Genomic DNA, 24,585 nt, shown 5'->3' with positions numbered 1-24,585 from the left:
ATCAGGGTCCCCTCTCTCTGAATCAGGAAAGGTGGGCAGGCCGCGTGTGGGCCGCGGGCCATACGTTGAGTATCACTGTTTGAAATGTGAACATTGTTCTGCTGCAGTCAATGGACTAAACCAGAGAAGAAGAAAACAGACTTTACCATGAAGATCCTCAGTGTGGATCAGTATAATATCAGCCTGATGTCTGCAGTTTAGTGTCAGCACAACTTTCACATCATATTCATCTCAGCACAACTAAAACATGCTGACTGACCTCAGAGTTTCAAGTTTACATCCTGGACTCTCCAGGAAACCACACAGATGCTTCACTCCTGGATCCTGCAGCTTGTTGTTGGAGCTCAAGTCCAGCTCTCTCAGATGGGAGGGGTTGGACTTCAGTGCTGCTGCCAGATAATCACAGCTGATCTCTGACAAACCACAGCGCTCCAATCTGTATAAAGAATGAAAGATGTAAGTTTATTAGACAAAGTGCTTGAAATCATTCAGTGTTTCATCATCTGTTCAGAGCTGAAGAAGGTTCAGAATGTAGAAGTTTAGAAAATGGAAACTCCAAACAGCTGAAGCCAACAGGAAGCAGCTTCAAACAAACACAACAAGAGAAAAAACTCTGAATGTTTCACATTAAAGTCGTACATTTCTCATAAAAACAGGACAAAGACTTGAAAAAGTCGTGTTTTTCCTTCCAGGAACCACATGGCTTCACTTTTAAAGGTGAAGTGTGACAGAAATGGACATATTTGAAGTCCAACACCTTTTTCCAGTCACATTATTAAAGCAGACAAACTACAAGCTCATTTTCATTCCAACAAGTCATCTTCTGACCTGGACTAACAACACTGGTCTCTATGTGCAGCTGGCTGTGAGACCAGTGCTCAGGGAGCGTCTACAAAGTGCAACACTGAAAGAACATCACACACTCATTTGCTTCCAGCACTTTCACACAAACATCTACTGTCATTATTGTCACCAAACTCTGTGGATCCTTTATTGCAAATTCAAATGGGATCAAATGGTCAGACAAAAGAGGGTTATGAGGAAATATGATGAAATGTTGTGTATTAGCAGCAACTTATTGAATCATTTTCCTCAGAAACCAAACAAAATGATTGACAAACATGTTTTTACAGACTCAGTGTTGGACTTGGATCAGCAGGATAAGCTGATGTTTAAAGGCATTCGAGTCTCGCTGTATGAGAGTCCAGTTATTACTCAATATTTATGGATGAATGAAACAGAGACTGCAGCAAACAGAGACTGCAGCGTGTTGTGCGCTCTGCTGAGAAGGTGATTGGCTGCAGACTCCCATCTCTGCAGGACCTGTACACCTCCAGGACACTGGGGCGTGCAGCTCGGATCTCAGCTGACCCTTCTCACCCTGGACACAGTCTGTTTGACCTGCTCCCCTCAGGCAGGAGGCTCCGGTCCATTCGCACCAGAACCTCTCGCCATAAGAACAGTTTCTTCCCCTCTGCTGTCGGACACATGAACAATAACCATATGACTGTTCCCATCACTAACACCCTACGCTGTGTTCACTGCATCATTCCATGTTTGGCACTGATCACCACCTGCACTCATGTATATATCTTTCTACGTAGCACTCTTAATTCTTATTCTCATGTATATCTCATGCACATATCTTCCCACGTAGCACTTTTAATTCTTATCCCTACTTTTATTTTTTTCCATGTCTATTTAAGTGCTATTTATGACACTATGTTTGCACTGAAGCACCGCAGCAATTTCCTAATGTTGTAAACCTGCTCAACATTTGGCAATAAACCCCATTCTGATTCTGATTCTGATGATGTTCTTTCAGTGTTGCACTTTGTAGACGCTCCCTGAGCCTCACAGCCAGCTGCACATGGACCAGCTGACATTACCCAGCATTAGAGGCGGCTGTAAAAAATTCATGTTCCCATTTAAATGGTTTTAATTTGAATAAAACGATGTTGATTCATTCAATCCTGAATCGATGTTTAATATAAATGTATTTTGCCAGAATCTCAGGTTAAAGCTCACAAACTATTTCAACAAGCAGCAAACAGCTAAAACAGTAAATGAGAGCAGCTAAACACACAAAGATGGAAACACAGAGCGTGGATCGTTCACTCGACGGCACGTACACGGACACGCCGTCGGGGCTGAAAGTGGACAGCTCACAGATCCTGAAGCTGCAGGTTTCATCTGTCTCCAACCAAAACTGAGTGAAGCAGCAGCAAAAGAAGATCCAAACTCTGCTTCACGTTTGATCAATATGCTCATGAATTCTCTCTGACTTTGGCTGTTCCTGCCTGCACAGCTCTCTCTCTCTCAGTGTACTCCAAGAACAGCTTCAAACATCTGTTTCTGCATCATTCACTGTTTATTAGCCACCAGTCTGCTGTTGTGTTCAGTGCTGTCGGCCTCTGACAGTAAAGCCTCATTTCTGCTGTTCCATGGAAACTTTTTAAAATGATGACAGATTACAAACTCTCAGCTGTGTCTGTAATCAAACCTCTGTAACTTTGCTTCACTTCAGCAGCATCAGCTCATGTTCACATGTTGCTTCATGGTTTGCTTCAGTTTTTGATCGACTGCAGAATATTTTGAAGGTTATCTGCTATAAAAAGCCAGAAGAGGAAAATCTGCTTCATGTGTTTCTGTTTGATCCTCAGTGACTTTGACACAAAGGCCTCTGCTGTGATGATCACACCTCTGATCAAGTCTCACAGTGTCACAACTGATAAATGATCAGAGTTAGAATATTTCTGACTGTCTGCTGTGTGCCGTGACCTTTGACCTGCTGCAGTCAATGGACTAAACCAGAGAAGAAGAAAACAGACTTTACCATGAAGATCCTCAGTGTGGATCAGTATAATATCAGCCTGATGTCTGCAGTTTAGTGTCAGCACAACTTTCACATCATATTCATCTCAGCACAACTAAAACATGCTGACTGACCTCAGAGTTTCAAGTTTACATCCTGGACTCTCCAGGAAACCACACAGATGCTTCACTCCTGGATCCTGCAGGTTGTTGTTCCTGCTCAGGTCCAGCTCTCTCAGATGGGAGGGGTTGGACTTCAGTGCTGCTGCCAGATAATCACAGCTGATCTCTGACAAACCACAGCTCCACAATCTGTATAAAGAATGAAAGATGTAAGTTTATTAGACAAAGTGCTTGAAATCATTCAGTGTTTCATCATCTGTTCAGAGCTGAAGAAGGTTCAGAATGTAGAAGTTTAGAAAATGGAAACTCCAAACAGCTGAAGCCAACAGGAAGCAGCTTCAAACAAACACAACAAGAGAAAAAACTCTGAATGTTTCACATTAAAGTCGTACATTTCTCATAAAAACAGGACAAAGACTTGAAAAAGTCGTGTTTTTCCTTCCAGGAACCACATGGCTTCACTTTTAAAGGTGAAGTGTGACAGAAATGGACATATTTGAAGTCCAACACCTTTTTCCAGTCACATTATTAAAGCAGACAAACTACAAGCTCATTTTCATTCCAACAAGTCATCTTCTGACCTGGACTAACAACACTGGTCTCTATGTGCAGCTGGCTGTGAGACCAGTGCTCAGGGAGCGTCTACAAAGTGCAACACTGAAAGAACATCACACACTCATTTGCTTCCAGCACTTTCACACAAACATCTACTGTCATCATTGTCACCAAACTCTGTGGATCCTTTATTGCAAATTCAAATGGGATCAAATGGTCAGACAAAAGAGGGTTATGAGGAAATATGATGAAATGTTGTGTATTAGCAGCAACTTATTGAATCATTTTCCTCAGAAACCAAACAAAATGATTGACAAACATGTTTTTACAAACTCAGTGTTGGACTTGGATCAGCAGGATAAGCTGATGTTTAAAGGCATTTGAGTCTCGCTGTATGAGAGTCCAGTTCTTACTCAATATTTATGGATGATGTTCTTTCAGTGTTGCACTTTGTTTGGCACAAAATGAAATTATTTGGCCTCTCAGATGCTTTTAGAGATTCCCAAATGACTGATGATGACATCTCTGGGGTCTGATTGATAGAAAAAAAATCTCTTTGAGACCTTTTGTAACTGACAAACTCTTCATCTGCTAACAACACTGAGTTGAATCTCCATGGCTGATAGTTGGAGCAGGCATCAGGAATACACATTGAAAAAACAAGAGGAGAAATCACCAGAGTCTTATAATCACATTCTGTAACTAAAGGGAGACGTTTTTCTATACAAATATATGTTTTATGGACATTAGAAAAAAAAGAGTATTGACGTGAAGCAGGATTATGAAATCTCCATACATCAGCCAGCCCATAATTATCAAGAAAGCTCTGAATGACGCATGCTGAGTTTGGACTAAGTGTACTTTTGTGTGAACTGTGGTCCATAGCAGATAATGAGCAGTTTAGGTCTCCCTCAAAGATGATATTGTGTGATGACATATTGGGGAGCCGCGCAAAGACATTAGTGAAAAATCTGTGATCGTCCCAATTAGAGGCGTAGATATTTGCTAAGATCAAAGGAAAACCATAAACTATGTTTTCTGCACTAAAAATCCTGTAATTTTCTCATAAATCGACAGTGCGCCTTATGGATGAATTCTGGTTGTGCTTACTGACCTCGAACCGATTTTATGTGCTACACGGCGCTCAGAAACCTTTCAAAAGATGTTTTGGTACGACTTTGCTCAGCTACGAGGCCGCACCGCTTGATGGATTGTTGGAGCATTACAGCTACGAGGAGCCTCGCGGAGTGATACGTACTCTGCTTCAACGTAATATTACTGTATTGAGTGTGTATAAGGACCATAAATGGTACCTGTAAGAGACACGGTTACAAAGAGGGTTTCAAACTCCAGGCTGTCAGTCACGCAGTAGAACCTGGGAACAGAGCAGCTGCTTGTTATTATGCTCAGCGTCTGTTTACATTTTGACTGCACGATTGTGAGCTTTTTGTTATGCACAAACACAACATTGTTTTCTTTTATTTATGGAGCATTATTATTTAATAAATGCTGATCATTTATTTCTGAGTAATTGTTTCATGTACATCTACGCTGTATGTTAATAAATGTGCCTGTGTGAGATTTGGGACACAGCTTTGACTAAGAACTCTCTTTTTGTTCGAACTTTCTGGCTTTAAAAATATCGAGATATATATCGTATATCGCCATCCAGCTAAAGAATATCGAGATATGAACTTTGGGTCATATCGCCCAGTCGTAATATTGCAATAGGTTGTCCGTTAAACTCAAGCGGGGCTTGGGCCCTGGCACGGCGTAGCCACACAATCCTGGTAGTAGTGACGCTCGGCTATGACGGCGTGCGGGTTACCAGCTAGCTTTCTCAGGATAGGGCTCCTGTGTGAGCGGTCGACAATAACGTCTTTATCCATACCCAGCACTTCACGTAGTAGCACGGATACGGCCGTGGAGGAGCTCGAGTCCAGGCCCTCTGGGATCCCTATGATGTGGATGTTAGCTCTCCGCTTCCTGCCTTCATCACATTTATCCTTCAGGTCAGACAGCTCCTCCTTCATACTCTCTACTGTAGACTGCAGGGTGGTCACCTCATCGCTCCACATTGACAGCCCATCCTCAGCTTCTTTCACTCTAACCTTTACTCCATCAACTTTGCCGCACGTCGCCGCCATGCTGTTAGCGATCTCATTTCTCAGTCCTTGCACGTCAGCCCTTATATTGTCAAAATCTTCTTTCAATGCATTTCTGACTTCTTCTTTTAACAGCGTACTAATGTCCTCTTTAATGGATTGAAGAAGCTCCAGTTTTAGAGCAGTAGGATCCACATCACGCGCGTCTGTTGAGTCTGCTCTTCAGCGGCCGTAGAGCTGGACGCTGCCCTTTGGCCATCATCGATACTCTCGCCCGAGATCGCACCGGGGCTAAAATATTCACCTGCTCAGCTGTTTTTGATCAGTTTGAGCCTGTGTGGTTTGATCAGGTGGAGGAACGATGTGATGCTATAAAGACATCATCTTGTCCAAATGATGTTGTTCCAACACGTGTTTAAAAAGATTTTAAAGGTTGTCGGTTCCGACATCTTAGCGATTTTTAACAGCAGTCTTAGTTCAGGTGTTGTACAGCCTGTTTTAAACATGCTGTTGTACAGCCTGTACTAAAAACCTGATCTGGATCCTCTGTCCGCTCAAACTTCAGGCCTATTTCAAAGCTTCCCTTCCTGTCGAAGATTTTGTAAAAGATTATATTTGTTCAGCTGCAATCTGTTGTAAAGGTTTCAGTCTGGTTTTAAAGCTCTTCACAGCACTGAAACTGCACTTTGGAAAGTTCTTAATGATCTTTTATCAGCCACTGATCAGGAGACTCAGCTGTGCTTTTGGATCTGACCGCTGCCTTGACCACAGCATCTTGACCTCACCATTGCAGCATGGCGGCATCAAGGGCGCTCTATTAGACTGGTTCAGCTCTTTTATTAAATCGCATTATTACATTTGGGGCTTATATTTGACGGCAATTTGAAAAACAGCTGAGCTCAGTTGTACAGCGGTCTTTCTTCAAACTGAGGCTTTTATCTAAGGTGAGATCATTTCTATCTTTTAAAAACCTTGAACGGGCGATCCACGTTTTCATGACGTCCCAGCTGGATTATTGTAACTCCTTATATGTTGGAGTTAGTGGGACCTGCCTGGCAAGACTGCAGCTGGTCCAGAAAGCTGCAGCTCGTCTTCTGACACAAGCTCAAAGACATTTATCGTCCCAACAACCACATATACGCTGGTCCCTCGCTGTAACACAGTTCACCTTTGGCGGCCTCGCTGTTTCGCTGATCTTTTTTGTGCAATTTTGCATGCTTTTGTTTTTTACAGCGCGTTGTGTTCTGCGTCCTGATTGGCTGTAGACCATTGTCAGCCAATCTCGTGCCGTGTCTCCTGTACAGTACAGAATGTGTTCAAATTTACAGCAGTGTGACTCTGCAGTGCTGCACTGTATGTTTGTACGTTTTGTCCCAACAAACAACAATGATGACGAGACGTTTTGCACCTGTGGTAGCAGCCAAAGGCAGAGGAAGATGCTGACCATCATAGTTTCAACAAGGAGGCAAAAAGGTTGTAACTGTCCACAACAAGAACATCGTAAGGATGGAGTCAGCTTTGGCTTTGTGGCTCAGTGACCGCAGGAAAAAGAACATCGTGCTGGACACCAACATTATCTGCAGAAAAACTCAAAAGCTTTATGAAACTTTACCTGACAGCGAGGAGCCCAGGCCATGGACGAGTGCTCCTCACACAGAACCAAGCTCATTTAATGCCAGCAAAGGCTGATTTGACACATTTCAGAAACATTTTGCTTTCACTCTTTAATAATGAACTTATTTTTCTATGAAGGTTTGAACTTTGTTTAAACAAGAGAGAAAAGTGTGAAAATGTTCATGCCTGTCTGAGAAAAGTGTAGAAAGTGTGCAGTGAGGGTTTAACTGCCTTAAAACTTCTATAATACTTGTAAAACATAAAGCTGCTACTTCATTCTGAGACTTATTTTTAGAACGTAACTCGATAAACGAGCGACCGCAGTAATGTATTGTGTTTATTTTGAAAACTCTCAACAGGATCTTCAGATTTATTTTGAAAGCTTTATCTGGAAAACACAAACACATAAGCAGGAAACAAAGAGCGTGATATGAAACGATAGACGTTTTCATATGGTCATCATATATACATCGTTCTATCGAACAGCCCCAGCTCCTGCTGTCAGTCTCTGTAAATCTGCTCTGAAAACACATTTGTATTCACTGGCTTTTAATACAGCATGAGAGTTATTTGATATTTGATGTGTGATATTAATATTAGGAGTTATTTTAATAGTTATTTTGGATTCTTGTACAGCACTGTGGTCAACGCTGCTGCTGTAATTAATGTGCTATAAACACATAAACAATCTGCAGTTAAACATCCAAAACTAAAGATGTGATCGCTGCCTTTAGAAAATGTGCTGATGCACAAGATATCAGCTCCATTAAGGTGGAATGTGGCCGTGTTAGAAACATGTTGGAAGAAGTTTGAAGCTGAAACTGTGAAGCTGAGAGTGAAAGAGCTCCAGCGTCTGTCACAGGAAACTTTCTTATTTCCACACTGATGAAAGCATCAAGCTTTGATTTCCTGCTGCTTTTATTGAGTCACACTGTGAAACTGAGCCACAGCTGAACCAGCATCCCTGTACAGCAGACACTTACAGCGCTTGGCTGCTTCCATTGGACCCTCTGCACAGAGCTTCAGTTTCCTCTTCTGGTCCCAAAGTGCAGAACAACAAGGTTTCAAACAGCTTCGTTCCAGCAGCATCAGCCACAGACATGCAGAGAGAATCCTTTGGTTGTGTTGTGTGTTTGCATATCTGCTGTCTGTGTTGCTTTGTGAGGATGGATCATCTCCTGCAGCTCCAGATAAACAAGCTGGACCTGAACCTGGTAGCTTCACTTAGAAGACACTTGTGACGGGAACGTGTGAGAAGTTTTGTGCAGACAAGTGTGGATTTAGAGTGTGGGACGAGCTCTCCACAGTCTTTGTGGAGATCCACATTCTGCATACTGCCTGTGAGAAGCTGCAGACATTTGTCCTCCAAATCCACTGAGCAGCTGCTCGTGGTGGTATTAGCTTCATGTGTGCGTGTTAGCATGAAGCCTCGGTCACACTCTGCTGTGGACACGGTCACGGACAGCTGGACGCCTGATGGACGAGTCGTCCTTCCTGTTAAACTTCTTTGAGCATGAGAATAGCATAAGAAGCTCAGTGGACACTGTTCAGTGTTTTAACTCTCGCTTTCTGATGGGTTTAGATTTTATTATTGTCATTTGTATTAGGAAATATTTAACCATATATTCTTAGAGGTGTATAATCAATTGTGTAGTGATAGGATGTGTGATCTTTAGCAGGCTGCAGGGGCTTGGTGTGTATTCCACACTAGAATGCACACCCACATCCTGGGAGCACGAGAGAGGTCGTACCTTCTCTTATTGTTTTATGGCAGGATTAACGTAGCTACGTCTGTTCTAGTCTAAGTGCTTTTTGTTTAGATGAACTGCTGGACTTCCTCACCATGTTATCTAGGGTGAACCATCTAGGGTGAAGGGGGGTCTACCCTCTTCCTGACCAAGGATGTTATATGACCCTTTGATCAGCAGTACCACACACACACACACACACACACACACACACACACACACACACAGTATTCTTTGTTCACATGTATACCTATGTGAGATGCTATATGTTAATGACCCTATGCATATTCATGTAACCACAATAAAAGGAGTGCTATGGGGAGCCTGGCTGAGAGTCTGATGGTGGTCAAGTGGTGGAACGACGCTTGGCTCCAGCCAGGTCTCCCTCATGCATGAGTAAACCAGAGAACTTTGGTGCCTTGTGTCTTGCTTTTTGCTGCGTAGCAGATTGTCCTTAACGTTCCAGTGGATAGGTTCAAACTACAAACCTATCATTAATTGGTCCTTCGAGAGCCGGATCCCTGGAGTCGACATTCACCGAGGGGAAAAGAGACACGCCGACAGACTGACGTCAGCCAGGACTTATAGAGGTCCTGCAGCAAAGTCCCGAGGCGTGAGAATTCGTCATCGAGCCGGTGGATTAGCCGTCTGTTTTTTCTCCTCGATGGATGACGATTGACGGGATTCGGGACTGATGCTACTCGCAATAAGCAACACCAAGTAGGTATGTGAAAAATCTAAGCCACTGTGTGAGGCTGAGTTGTAAAGTCTTTATCACTGTGTGCGATAAAGCGTGTAGTCACTGTGTGCGACTATTCTTTGCCGCTGTGTGCAGCAAAGCGCGCATCCACTGTGTGAGGTTGCGTTGAAAGTCTTTATCACTGTGTGCGATAAAGCGCGTGATCACTGCTATGTAAGTCTTTGCCACTGTGTGCGACAAAGCACGCAGTCACTGTGTGAGACTGCGTTGAGACAATAGGCCTAATTTTTGTTGTTTGTGTGTGAGGATATTTTTTGTTGTTGTTGTTGTTGTGTGAGTGTGTGCGGAGCAGAACACGTGGTCTGTGACGTCGGCAGCTGTTGTTGTTATTATGGGTTCCCAAGCAACCAAGAGTGTGTCAGAGGGTGACGAGAAGTTTATGGTGAAATTCGCTCCCGGTAGCGCAAAGTATTTAGGACATTGGCGCAAGAAATATGATTTTGAAGGTAAATTGGTTGTAGGACAATGTCAAATGTTAGTAGACCAGTTGACAGTGAAAGCAGCTTGTGCGACAGGGAAATTGAAACAGGAGAGAGAGTTACAAGTGGCGTCCGCTAAATTGTGGTTAGAACAGGCGCAGAAGAGACAGGAGGCAGTGACTATATATACTGACAGTCAGTATGCATATGCTACACTTCATTTCTTTGCCGCTCAGTGGTCAAGACGAGGCATGACAACATCAACAGGTAAACCTGTGGAGCATGCGACATTGTTGCAGGCCCTGTTGAAAGCAGTCTTACTGCCTAGTAAAGTTGCGGTTTGTAAATGTGCAGCACACACACGTGGCACTGACCCCATTGTACTAGGCAACGCCTTTGCAGATAAAATTGCAAAGGAAGCGGCCCTTGGAACACATGGGGTTCATGTTCTGGCGTCACAGGAGCAAACTACGCCCATCACACATGATGTGTTAGCAGACATGCAGTCACACTCACCTCCAGCTGAGAAGCAGCTGTGGCTCACTAAAGGAGCAAGCCTGCGAGGTGATGTCTACTATCTTTGTGATAAACCTATATTGCCTAAGAACCTATATAGGACTGCTGCAAGTTTGAGCCACGGGCTCTGCCATGTCTCGACAGCTGGGATGGTGGCAGCAGTCGAACGGCAGTTTTTCACACTGGGATTCAATGCTTATTCAAAACATTTTTGTAAAGCATGTTTAATATGTTGTAAACATAATGCTCAGGGAAACCTCAGACCTAGGAGAGGAAAGTTTCCCAGACCCAGCTACCCATTTGAAGTAATCCATATGGATTTCATTGAGTTGTCTAACTGTAACACCTACAGGTACTGCCTGGTGATTGTGTGCCCGTTCTCAAAGTGGGTAGAAGTTGTCCCCACTAAGAAAGCAGATGCTATTTCAGTGGCTAAAGTGATATGCAAAAATGTGATCCCAGAGCATGGGATCCCCCAGACTATTTACAGTGACAATGGTCCTCATTTTGTGAATGAAGTAATTGAGAAAATGTCACAACATCTGGGGATAACGCTGAAAAACCATTGCTCATATCACCCACAAAGTGCAGGGCTGGTTGAAAGGACTAATGGCACAGTAAAGCTGAGACTCAGGAAAACAATGGAGGAAACAGGCAGAACATGGGTAGACTGCATTGAGCTAGTGAAAATGTATATGAGAATCACGCCAACTGATAATGGCCTAACGCCTTTTGAAATAATATATGGCAGGCCATTTAGAGTTCCAGTGTTTTGTAATGATAATGATAAAGCAGAAGAAGAAAACACACTAGCAGACTGGATGATTAAAATGCTGAAAAGCAAAGAAGTCATGAGTGCAAATAATCTGCCAGATGATTCTGTTTCTGTACAGGAAGAACGTCTGAAGCCAGGGGACTGGGTACTGATAAAGGTCATAAAGAGGAAGTGCTGGTCGAAGCCACGGTGGGACGGACCATACCAGGCTCTGCTGACAACACCAACTGCTGTGAAGATTGCAGAACGACCCACCTGGATACACCAAAGCCACTGCAAAAAGGTGACACACATCCAGGCCAGCTCGGAGTAAGTGGCAGGAAGACCGGGTACAAAGGGGGGGGAAAGCCTCTAGGGCCCTTCGTCTCAATCCGGTGAAGAAACCAACTGAGCCACAGGTACTCATCAGAATGGCTGGTAAAGTGTTGTCTACCCTGCTGGGTGTAATGGCTTTGATGTCATCATGGTCAGCTGTGGAGACCCTGTATGTCCAAGGAAACCACACCCAATACCCTCATGGCTATTCTACAAACTTTTGGTGGCAGTTTATGAATACAACTGCTCACTTGAACAATAGGACGGACTGCTATGTGTGTGCTCATATGCCGTTATCCGCATATACATCTGGACTGTGGCCGTACAGCATACCAGAGGACAGGAGTTGGTGTCTGTTGGGCTTAGCAACTCATCCTGGCAACAGAGTCCTCTGGTCCCAGGCCAACTATAGTACACCTCTGAACATCACCTGGAGTAAGTCGCCACTTATAGATGTGAATTGTTCTGAGCAAACTGACTTATTGGCCTGGCCTCAAGTGTCAGACCCACTGCCAGACATAATATTGCTGAACAAGCTGAATACAGCTCAACTGCCGTTGTGTGTGATGAACAATGGATCACTGTCAGTGGGGGAGCTGCCGCTTCGTTTATGTGGATACATATACACCTACTGCCCTCCAGAGAATGAGAGCAGGTGTATGAAATGCTTGACCAGTGCAAAGTGAGCTGAGAACTTGACATTAAGGAGGACTGAATGCAAGTCCAACCGGGCTTACAGGATACCAGTAAAAGCAAAGAGTCAGAAGTGGACAGGATGTGCAAGGATGGTGCCGAGCAGTAAAGGAACAAGAGTTTTGGCTGATTGGTATTTCTTGTGTGGACATAAAGCCTATCTATCACTCCCTGAGGGATGGGGAGGATTGTGTGCCGTGGTGAAGTTATCGGATCATGTCTTCTTCATGGACAGAGTTGAACATCACCCTAGCAACCGACGGAAGCGTGAGGTGAATATAGCCTCACCTAACTCTTTTGGAGTGACAGTAGACACTGGAGTGCCACGAGAATTCCGCATTTGGAGTGGAGGAGCTAAATTCTTCCAAAGTTTGATCCCAAACATCGGAGTTGCAGAGGTGCGGGATCATGTGGAGATCAACCGATATGCCTTACTGCGACACATTAATCTCACTAAGACTCTGGGAACAGCCTTAGCGGAGGAGCAAAAGGCCATCAGAACGATGGTACTGCAGAACAGGCTGACCCTAGACTTGATAACAGCATCACAAGGAGGAGTGTGTAAGCTGATTGGAGAGACATGTTGTACGTTTATTCCGGATGGATATACGACTGGAGGAGACATCTATGAGGCACTGCAGAACTTAACTGCTCTGCAGAAATATGTGGCGGACCACACATCAGGAGGAGACACGTCACAAGGCTGGATAGCCTGGTTGACATCTGGACCATGGTGGAATATGTTTCTAAAGTTTTTGACTCCCATTCTTACATTATTGGCTTTGCTTTGCTTGTTTACAGGTTGCATTTTGCCATGTGTAAGATCGATGGTGAATAAAATGATTGCTAACACCTTTACCAATTTCATACTGTTGCAGCAGAGTGACATGGATGCTAAGGCTAATATGTGTGTATGAAATGAAGCCTGCACTGAAAATGTTGACAAGTGGTGTAGAGCTGAAGATATATATATGCCGTATAGCCTTAAAAAATGACAATACAGGGTGGTGATGATGGGTTTAGATTTTATTATTGTCATTTGTATTAGGAAATATTTAACCATATATTCTTAGAGGTGTATAATCAATTGTGTAGTGATAGGATGTGTGATCTTTAGCAGGCTGCAGGGGCTTGGTGTGTATTCCACACTGGAATGCACACCCACATCCTGGGAGCACGAGAGAGGTCGTACCTTCTCTTATTGTTTTATGGCAGGATTAACGTAGCTACGTCTGTTCTAGTCTAAGTGCTTTTTGTTTAGATGAACTGCTGGACTTCCTCACCATGTTATCTAGGGTGAACCATCTAGGGTGAAGGGGGGTCTACCCTCTTCCTGACCAAGGATGTTATATGACCCTTTGATCAGCAGTACCACACACACACACACACACACACACACACACACACACACACACACACACACACACACACAGTATTCTTTGTTCACATGTATACCTATGTGAGATGCTATATGTTAATGACCCTATGCATATTCATGTAACCACAATAAAAGGAGTGCTATGGGGAGCCTGGCTGAGAGTCTGATGGTGGTCAAGTGGTGGAACGACGCTTGGCTCCAGCCAGGTCTCCCTCATGCATGAGTACACCAGAGAACTTTGGTGCCTTGTGTCTTGCTTTTTGCTGCGTAGCAGATTGTCCTTAACGTTCCAGTGGATAGGTTCAAACTACAAACCTATCACTTTCACTTCAGCTTCACCAACAACAGCACAAGCAGAGCAGCCCACTGCCTGCATGGCTGGGACAGCGCCCCCTGGTGACTGTAAACCACTACAACATGTAGACGGCCGTCTGCAGACTGGATGTAGCACCACCGCAGAGACGTGCTGCAGCTCTGTTTAGTTACCCAGCTGACAGCAGAGGCTGTAGTTTACTGTTACCAACATGGAAAACTGAAGCTTCACCAGCTGGAGCTACAGAGCTGGAGGAGACTGAGAGGCCAGAATGATGCGGGAGGAAACATCAAGAGCCTGTTTGAAAGGAGACACATGTGGATGCTGTGCCAGTCTGTGGTCTGTCAGAAGTCAGCTGAGTCACACTGCAAGAAGCTGCAGAATCTCAGAGGAGGAGATTTGGAAGTGTTTGTGGGACAAACTGGACTCAAAGAAAGAAGATGTTTGTGAAGTCTTTGGTGGAGGTGAGCAGTGTGAAGCAGAACACATGCAGATGAATCAGGAGGTCAGCATCAGTGTCTCCTTGTGGTGGACGGTAAAAGAATCAGAGCCAACGCTCCCGTCCACCCTCGGCATGAAGCAGTGCTGTTTCTGAAACAGGAGGACAAGTCCAGAGAAGACAGAGGAAGCAAAGATGAGGGTGGGACAGGACAGCAGGACTTCCTTCACACCTGCAGCTCCATCACACTGCTGTAGCTCCTCTTCATCACACATGTACCTGCAGCCTGTCTTCAAGTCCAGGAGTCACCTCCACACAGTGTAGAAGCCTCCTGTGCAGACCATGGAGTCCAGCCTCTGTCAGGGAAGTCGGCACTAAAGCCTGAAAGACTTCAATCTGTCTCTGCTCCACCCGAGAAAGACCAGCACCGTACTTGTTGTGCATTCAAGGAGGGAACATCAGCGCTGCATCGTGGGAACAACACCGCAGGAACAAAGACACAGCACGGCCGATGAAGGACGAGGACAAAGGAAAGGTGAGTGAGAAGACCCTGGTGGTGTGGACGGACCTGCAGGGGCTCCAAGACTGAGGAGCAGAGACGTCCATGTACCAGCTGAGGATGCTGCAGTGATCCAGGGAGCTCGGTCCAATCTGAGGCCGTGTGAACTACGTGGACCACAGTTTCTTCACAGACTTCAGCCACGTGAACATCTGGAGATCCAACAGTGCACGAGCTGTGAGCCATCAGCTGTTTCTCTCATCAGCTGCTGGAATGAGAGCTGCTGGAATCATCTCGAGCAGCAGGAAATCACTGATGTTGTTTCTAACCAAAGATATGGGACTGAGCTCCGCTGAGCTCCTTCTACTTTCATCCAGATAGAAACTGCTACAGTCTGCTGATTATTGCTTTGCCTCCATCACACGAGCTCTTTATCCTGTTCTTCACTCTCATTGGTTCTTTGTCTGCTTGTTTTTACAACAGTAGTCTTCTGATTGGTCAAAGACAATCAGCTGTGACTAAATGTAGCTCCTACAGCAGTGATGGGAATAACTACTGAAGCTAATCCAGTATCAAAGCTCAGGAATCAGCAGCTCCCACCTCGTTTTCTTTCAACAACTATTTTTAGCTGCTGTGTTTTTGTGTTTCTGCAGACCTCAGACATCCTGCTGCTCTGGACAACTTTTTCATTCTTTTTTATCATTATTTTGCTTTTCTTTTATTATTATGTTATATGTATTAATATGTGAAACACTTATTCTTTGTGTTTTTGCTTTGCTCCTGTCAAACTGCTTTAATAAAATCTGCTGCAGTCTAAACTGTGGACGTTCCCTTTTTAACCCTTTGTGAAACAATAAAGGTTTAAATCTGAGTATTCATCTATGTTAGTGTTTAATGGGTCTAATAGGTTGCTTTGGCCTTTCCCAGTAATATCTTCCCTTGCAGTCTGTGGTCCAGGCTTCTAAAACCATCCCAGGTTAACAAGAACTACAATCTAGAGGAGAGCTGCCATAACAGGTGTGACTGATGAGATCTGACCTGCAAGGTTACTCAGGTTTGTTTGTATCAGGACAAGCAGGGAAGCCGCCTGGACGTCAAAGTAGTTAGAGCTGGGCGAGTGTCCTCACCCACATCGGCTTCACAACTCTGCATCATCTACTGAGTAAGACTCAGAGCATCAGAGATTAGAAGGTCTACAAAGAGCTGAACCAGACTTCCTGTATAAAGGTTTTAGTTCCACAGATCGACAGTGTCAGCACAACTAAAACGTGGAGACTGACCTCAGAGTTTCAATTTGATGTTGTGGATTCTCCAGAAGAACACACAGCTGCTTCACTCCTGAATCCTGCAGCTTGTGGTAGCTCAGGTCCACCTCTCTGGGATACGAAGGGTTGAGCTTCAGCACTGCTTCCAGATAATCACAGCTGATCTCTGACAAATCACAGCTCACCAATCTGTATAGAGAATGAAAGATGTAAGTTTATTAGACAAAGTGCTTGAAATCATTCAGTGTTTCATCATCTGTTCAGAGCTGAAGAAGGTTCAGAATGTAGAAGTTTAGAAAATGGAAACTCCAAACAGCTGAAGCCAACAAGAAGCAGCTTCAAACAAACACAACAAGAGAAAAAACTCTGAATGTTTCACATTAAAGTCGTACATTTCTAACAAGAGTGTTTTAAAGACAGAGTCACTGATGATCATCTTCTGCCCAGTAAAACTTTGGTTTTCCTCATGTGAGTGTTAATGATGCACAAAGACTGTGATTGCAAAGAGGGAGCGAGGAGGATGACAGAGAGATGGTACAGGAGCATCAAGAACCCGGCGAGGAAATGAGCAGAAGGACTTTGGAGCCTGTTGGATTGAAGCTTTGACAGAGACGTGTTTGACTGGACACCACCAGGACAGACTTTTAATCCCAGGATTTGGATGAGCTTTCTGTCTTTATGGTCACAAATGATGCTGTAACTCTGTGAATGTCCTGGAACTGTCAGCAGTGTGGTTACGTCCTTTTGACCTGAGTTTCCACAGCTCTTATAACAGCAGTGTACATTCAGACTGAGACACGCTTCAGTCTGTATGGACCTGTTTCTGTAGCTGCCACCATCATTCTACATGTTTGTACATCAGCTTATCAAATCCTGTCTGCTGTCTTCATTTATTACTCTTCACCTGCTTCACTGTCACTGTGTGGGCGGAGCTGCCTGAGCCCTGCCCACACAGACACAGCTCCTCTCTAGAGTTAAACTTCTGCTTCATCTCCGCCTCTTTTCTTCATCCTCCACCTCTCTTTTCTCTTCTTCAGTGTTCTGCAGCCACAGAGTCTCACAGCCGTTACCACACCCATACCTGAGCAGCTAGCATTACCCAGCATGCCGTGCAGCAGTGTCAGTTTATAAATGTGAAAGAATTCCTGCTCCAAACTGTTTCACAGAGTGCTGTGTGCCGTGACCTTTGACCTGCTAAAGACAGTCAGCTGTGGATTATTCATTGTTGTGTCTGATACTTAGAACTGTGAGGAAGAAGCTACACAGTTAATCAGGGTCCCCTCTCTCTGAATCAGGAAAGGTGGGCAGGCCGCGTGTGGGCCGCGGGCCATACGTTGAGTATCACTGTTTGAAATGTGAACATTGTTCTGCTGCAGTCAATGGACTAAACCAGAGAAGAAGAAAACAGACTTTACCATGAAGATCCTCAGTGTGGATCAGTATAATATCAGCCTGATGTCTGCAGTTTAGTGTCAGCACAACTTTCACATCATATTCATCTCAGCACAACTAAAACATGCTGACTGACCTCAGAGTTTCAAGTTTACATCCTGGACTCTCCAGGAAACCACACAGATGCTTCACTCCTGGATCCTGCAGCTTGTTGTTGTTGGTCGAAAACCGGGAGTACTCATTACTCAGGTCCAGCTCTCTCAGATGGGAGGGGTTGGACTTCAGTGCTGCTGCCAGATAATCACAGCTGATCTCTGACAAACCACAGTCCATCAATCTGTATAAAGAATGAAAGATGTAAGTTTATTAGACAAAGAGCTTGAAATCATTCAGTGTTTCATCATCTGTTCAGAGCTGAAGAAGGTTCAGAATGTAGAAGTTTAGAAAATGGAAACTCCAAACAGCTGAAGCCAACAGGAAGCAGCTTCAAACAAACACAACAAGAGAAAAAACTCTGAATGTTTCACATTAAAGTCGTACATTTCTCATAAAAACAGGACAAAGACTTGAAAAAGTCGTGTTTTTCCTTCCAGGAACCACATGGCTTCACTTTTAAAGGTGAAGTGTGACAGAAATGGACATATTTGAAGTCCAACACCTTTTTCCAGTCACATTATTAAAGCAGACAAACTACAAGCTCATTTTCATTCCAACAAGTCATCTTCTGACCTGGACTAACAACACTGGTCTCTATGTGCAGCTGGCTGTGAGACCAGTGCTCAGGGAGCGTCTACAAAGTGCAACACTGAAAGAACATCACACACTCATTTGCTTCCAGCACTTTCACACAATCATCTACTGTCATCATTCATGTTTCTGCTCCTCTGGATTCACACGGAGCCTCTGCTCATGCCGTTGCCATGGTGAATCATAGTATGTGGCTCCATAACGCAGACTGAGCATGCTCAGAGCTGATTGGCCTGACTCTGATCAGCTGATCTAGAAGAGGAAACTCTGCTATATGTACATTATTACATCTACACCTGAATCACAACACTCACACAAATATATCAACTGTGTTTAATATTTTGGCACGTAGATCATTTATGTGCTTCAGCTCTTCTTACATTTTACCACCAACATGTTTCAAAAGGAGCAGCTTTTACTTTGAAGGCCAGCTGTCTGTGTTTCCTGTTTTCATTGTTGGATAATGAAATAAGTCGATGCTTCAGTGCTTTGAATTGTTACACAAAGCAAAGTTTCTCGTTGTTCAGGCAGAATCGAGCGTTGAAGAATGAATTCACACGTCAATAAACATTTTCATCAGCACAAGCAGGACAATGAAAGCAGGAAATACCCCAAACTGCCATTTCTCATTCTACAACTTCAACAACTGCACATGAATTATACTTCATACACAGACCCACAGTCTCTGATTGCTCTGAAATCTCACTGACAGCCAATAGAAATAAAGAAAAGTCCAGACTGACAGTCTCTGTGGGGTTAGGCAGTGAACTGCTCACGCTGCGTTAAAGTGCATCACAAACTATTGGAATTGGATCCAACTTTGTGAAGCAGATTTCTTCTCAGCTGCTGTTTTGAACATTTCCTCATGAACTGTATTAAACTCTGTAAATGAACTGAGAACTATTTCTACATTTGAAACTATGGATTCATTTTCACGTTCACTTCTGTACGTTAGTGTATAAATGAATGTTAGACTGGGCTCCATGGAAACACTTGGACTGGTCTCAGCTGCCTTCTTTCTGTAGTCCTTTCTCTTCTCCAGCTTCTGTTTGAAATCCTCTCACAGAGCCTGAAACCTGCTTTGCTGTCATGTTTGGGCCTGTGTTCCTCTGCTTTAACACAAACCTCACCACAGCAGCTGTGTGGGTCGTCTCTGTAGCAGCCCGACAGCTTCTGATACATGAACATCATCACAGCTCCTAACTTCACCTTTATTAGCTTTGACATTCATGTCTTTCTTTTCTCTGTCTGTTTCCACACAAGCTCAAAGTCTCTGCAGCCTGTTTTTATCTGCTATCATCAGATCTCCAACAGCCTCATTCACATCCCTCACACACTCTACAGCCTCACCAGTACTGACTTCATCTTCACTGACTGATGGAGCACAACATGAACCTGTGGAGGCTGAAAAGCTGTCCTGACAAACATCTCCCCGTCACCACTCCACTTCTGTCAGCCTTTAAATGAACCCTGCTCAAGTCTGTCACTTCTATTTGGAGCCAAGAGGAAAAACTGTTGTTCAGTCGTTTGGAAAGACACAACATTTCTGAAAGCACTCAAAGACACATTTCTCTTCAGACACATCCTGAACATTTAGGAACTAAAGAACGTTTCAAATATCAAAGATCTGAAATATAGAAACACAACAACAGCTGCAGTCAGTGAACTCACCTCAGAGTCTCCAGTCGACAGTTTGGACTCTCCAGTCCAGCACACAGAAGCTTCACTGCTGAATCCTGCAGCTTGTTGTTACTCATCTCCAGCTCTGTCAGATGGGAGGGGATGGACTTCAGAGCCGAGGCCACAACTTCACAGTGAGTCCCTGAGAGTCCACAGTCAGCCAGTCTGTGATCATAGAAAATACAAAATGTGTTATTATAAAAGCAGAAAGTCTGCATTATAAACACAGACTGAATGTATATGAAGACAAAACAGAGTGAGGTCATAATCTGATGAACATCTGCTCTTCACATCTGTGCTTCAGCTCCTCTTACTGTGTTTGACATGACACAACGATTCAGTCTCTCTCAGACCTGCAGACTTTTAATGAGAATCTTTGTTTGGCTTTAATCTGCAGATGAAGGAGGAAGATGGTGTCACATTTAGGCTTCCATAACGTCCACAGTCTGTCACTGAGATCTGATCCAGAGTCAGAGTGAAGACACACATGTGGACTGTTTCCTGTCTTGAATCCAGAACATTTTGAATGAGCTCAGCTCAGTGAAGAGTTCCAGCTGGAAAGACGATCTCTGTTTGCTACCTGCTGCTGTCAGGTACGACTGTTCACGTCCACACTCAGGAAAAATCTGCGGACTGTCACCAAACGGAGCAGAAATCTCATCACTGGACAATAATGATGAATGAACTCAGAGCTGCTGATATCACATCTGATTTCAGGGGAATTAAACACAGAAATGATTGGCTCGTTTTAGCTTTCTGAGCCATTAGTCTGCAGGTTTATCACTAGTTGGCAGAAACACACTTGTATTAATGTTCAGCGCTTCAGTGTTTATGACTCCAGATCCAGGTGACAGCAAGTCAAAATGATGTTACCTGTCTGTGTCCAGCAGCAGCCTTTGAATATTGTTATAAACTCACATGGATCAGTTTGTCTTTGATTGGTTTGTAAAGTTCAAATTCATTTATATTCATCAACTCTAAATGAAAAATGTTTTTCTTCTTCTATGTTTATTATTAGAGTAACAAATTCTTATAGTTTCCTGTTGTTGAGAATTTCAGTGTAAAACCACTCGACCTGTGCATCACTGCACACTGTGAAAGTATTACTGCAGTCTGACCACTTGGGGGCGCTTTTGTCTCTTTTGCTCTGAGCCTTGGGTTTATTCAAACTGATTTTAATAAACTATTTTCTGCAAGTTGAAGCTTCATCTCCATCTCCAGTGGTTGTTGCATATTTTATGACTATATTAGTAACAGTCAGAGAGTTTAGAGTAAATTAGATCTTCACGTTTGATTCTTGACACAACATAAATGGTGAGCCAGTGTCAGAGGAAGTGACAGCATCCACCGAGGACCGGGGGGAGTGGGAGGACTGGGGGACCAGGCCAACAAAAAGGTGATCACTGATACAGGTCAGCAAACATTTGCTCATTTGGTGTCTTAGAGCAGACTCCGCCCAGCTTTGTCGTCCATGGTTGCTCTTTCAAAGGAATCTAGTAACATATTATTTTACTTAATGATCTACTGACACCACTGACTATGCAGGACAACCCCACGTCTGGAGCCAGTGCACATGTGCAGTTCAATTCCCGGGCAGGTTCTGAAGATGGCCGAGCTGTCGAGGACAAAGTTACTAATGTGAAGCTAATGTGGTTAATCAAGATCTTCATAACTATGTGGAGCAGTGTGTGCTTTCACCGTGGAGAAATCACACTGAAGAACTCGGCACACATTTTGGGGGCCTTTCTGTTTGTTGCTACAATCTGCAAATTTCATTAAAAGTTTAATAAACTATCATCTGGTCTTTATTTTTAGTTAGCACATACCTTAAAAACTCTAAGCTGTAAGCTAATGATAGTTATATAACAGCAGATGCATGCTGGTGCAATAAGCTGTATGTTTTATTTTTGATCTGATTAGTCAAATAATCACAAAAATAATCGTTTGTGGCAGCCCTACTGTGACCTCAAATAAGAAATGATTGCAGTTTATGACTGAGTAACTAAACTATCACCAACTGATAATATTAATGATCACATCTGGACTCACCGAGCCTTTCTGAAGTTCCTCACAGCTGGAATCAGTCTCTGTCGGCCCTCCTTTGTTGTGTTGTACTTCTTCAGGTCCAACTCATCCAGAACCTCCTCTGACATCTGCAGCATGAAGGCCAGAGCTGAGCAGTGGATCTCAGAGAGTTTCTTTGATTTGTTCTCTGACTTCAGGAACTCTTGGATCTCCTGAGATAATAAGATGTCGTTCATCTCCATCAGACAGTGGAAGATGTTGATGCTTCTGTCAGGAGAGGATTTTGTCTTCCTTTCTTTAAGATTCTTGATGACTCTCTGGATGGTTTCTGGACTGTTCTCTGTCTGACCCAGCAGACCTCCTAAGAGTCTCTGGTTGGACTCCAGACAGAGGCCATGAAGGAAGCGAACAAACAGGTCCAGACGACCATTTTTACTCCTGAAGGATTTTATTAGTGTTTCCATCAAAAAATCATCCAGAGAGGACTCGTTGTATTTTTTTCCCAAGAAGTCCTTCAGCACCTCTGACTTCCTGTTGGTGAAACAGTGGAACATGTAGACTGCAGCCAGAAACTCCTGGATGCTCAGATGAACAAAGCAGTAGACTGGTTTCTGGAAGATCACACACTCTCTTTTGAAGATCTCTGTACAAACTCCTGAGTACACCGAGGCCTCTGTCACATCCAGACCACACTGCTCCAGGTCTTCTTGGTAGAACATGATGTTTCCTTTCTCCAGATGTTCAAACGCCAGCCTCCCCAGCTTCAGAAGAACTTCCCTGTCAGCCTCCGTCAGCTCCTGTGGACTCGTCTCATGTCCCTCGTGGTACTTGTTCTTCTTCCTCTTTGTCTGAACCAGCAGGAAGTGTGAGTACATGTCAGTCAGGGTCTTGGGCAGCTCTCCTCTCTGCTCTGTAGTCAACATGTGCTCCAGAACTGTAGCAGTGATCCAGCAGAAGACTGGGATTCTACACATGATGTGGAGGCTCCTGGATGTCTTCATGTGGGAGATGATTCTGCTGGACAGCTCTTCATCACTGAATCTCCTCCTGAAGTACTCCTCCTTCTGGGCGTCAGTGAAGCCTCGTACTTCTGTTAGCCTGTCAACACATGTAGGAGGGATCTGATTGGCCGCTGCAGGTCGGGAAGTTATCCAGACGAGAGCCGAGGGAAGCAGATTCCCCTGGATGAGGTTTGTCAGCAGCTGGCTGACTGATGACTTCTGTGTGACATCAGACAGCAGCTTCCTGTTGGTGAAATCCAATGAAAGTCTGCTTTCATCCAGGCCGTCAAAGATGAACAAAAGCTGAGAGACAGCCAGCTTCTCTGCTGTGACCTTCTGTAATGTTGGATGGAAAACATGGAGCAGCTCCAGAAGACTGTACTGCTCATCTCTGATCAGGTTCAGCTCCCTGAATGAAAGCAGAACCACCACACTGACATGTTGGTTCTCCAAGCCCTCTGCCCAGTCCAGAGTGAACTTCTGCACTGAGAAGGTTTTTCCAACACCAGCCACGCCGTTGGTCAGAACCACTCTGATGGGTCTCTGTTGGTCAGGTAAGGCTTTAAAGATGTCCTGGCACCTGATTGGAGTGTCATGGAGGGCGTCCATCTTGGAAGCTGTCTCCAGCTGCCTCACCTCATGTTGGCTATGAACCTCTTCACTCTGTCCCTCTGTGATGTAGAGCTCAGTGTAGATCCTGTTGAGGAGGGTTCTACTTCCTGTTTCATCACTTCCTTCAGTCACACGTTCACATCTCCTCCTCAGACTGATCTTATGTTCATCTAAAACCTCCTGCAGACCAACATCTGCTGAAAGAAAGAAAAACAGAAAGAAAACTCTTCAATGTCTGAACAACAACAAGAAGTCCAGTTTTCAGAAATGAGTCCATCAGCAGACAGATGTTCAGTCTTACTTTGTACACAGCTGCTCTGACTGGCTGTCTGCAGTCCAGCTCTGCTTCTGGATCTTTCTCCACACTGGGGACAGGACCAGTCTCCTGATGAAGCAGACTGGTCCCAGTATGAGGAGATGCACTGTCTGCAGAACCAGTGTCCACAGCTGGTAGAGACTGGATCCTTCAGGACGTCCTGACACAAAGCACAGCAGGACAGCTGCTCCTCCTCACAAACACCACTCCTCTTCCTCTTCCTCCCTCTGTGAACACATTTCTTTATCACTAAAATCATTGACTGTCAGTGACAAACATCCAGATTTGATGACACTGTGCAGAAGCTCTGATGGTCACAGAGAAAAGTCAAAGTGGAGAAACTTGTGTTTGAGTTCAGAATCCAAGTTTCCTTTGCTGTTCCTGCCTGTCTTATTAAACACAGAGTGATCAGCCTACAAACTCCACAGTAAAAGCCTTCATCACAGAGCTGATTATGTCCTTCACTGGATGTACTGGAAGT

General features: G+C 44.2%; 1 protein-coding gene and 1 pseudogene across 1 annotated transcript in view; one reads left to right on the top strand and one right to left on the bottom strand.

The window, feature by feature from the left end:
* LOC146548279 (NACHT, LRR and PYD domains-containing protein 12-like) overlaps nucleotides 1-24,363 on the bottom strand; it is a 64,446-nt gene extending 40,083 nt beyond the window's left edge. The window contains 8 exon segments of the mRNA XM_085265048.1: nucleotides 260-436; nucleotides 2,950-3,126; nucleotides 17,860-18,060; nucleotides 20,142-20,315; nucleotides 22,302-22,660; nucleotides 22,663-22,689; nucleotides 22,691-23,985; nucleotides 24,090-24,363. Coding sequence (XP_085121174.1) covers nucleotides 260-436; nucleotides 2,950-3,126; nucleotides 17,860-18,060; nucleotides 20,142-20,315; nucleotides 22,302-22,660; nucleotides 22,663-22,689; nucleotides 22,691-23,985; nucleotides 24,090-24,363 — 2,684 coding nt within the window.
* LOC146548280 (uncharacterized) lies at nucleotides 11,784-13,378 on the top strand (annotated as a pseudogene).
* Nucleotides 24,364-24,585: the final 222 nt, after the last annotated feature.

This window comes from Mchenga conophoros, linkage group LG23, assembly GCF_057382185.1.
Source record: "Mchenga conophoros isolate Kocher_MC1m ecotype Shallow Benthic linkage group LG23, M_conophoros_male_GT1.1, whole genome shotgun sequence".
NCBI lineage: Eukaryota > Metazoa > Chordata > Actinopteri > Cichliformes > Cichlidae > Mchenga > Mchenga conophoros.
This window is presented reverse-complemented; position numbering and strand designations above follow the sequence as displayed.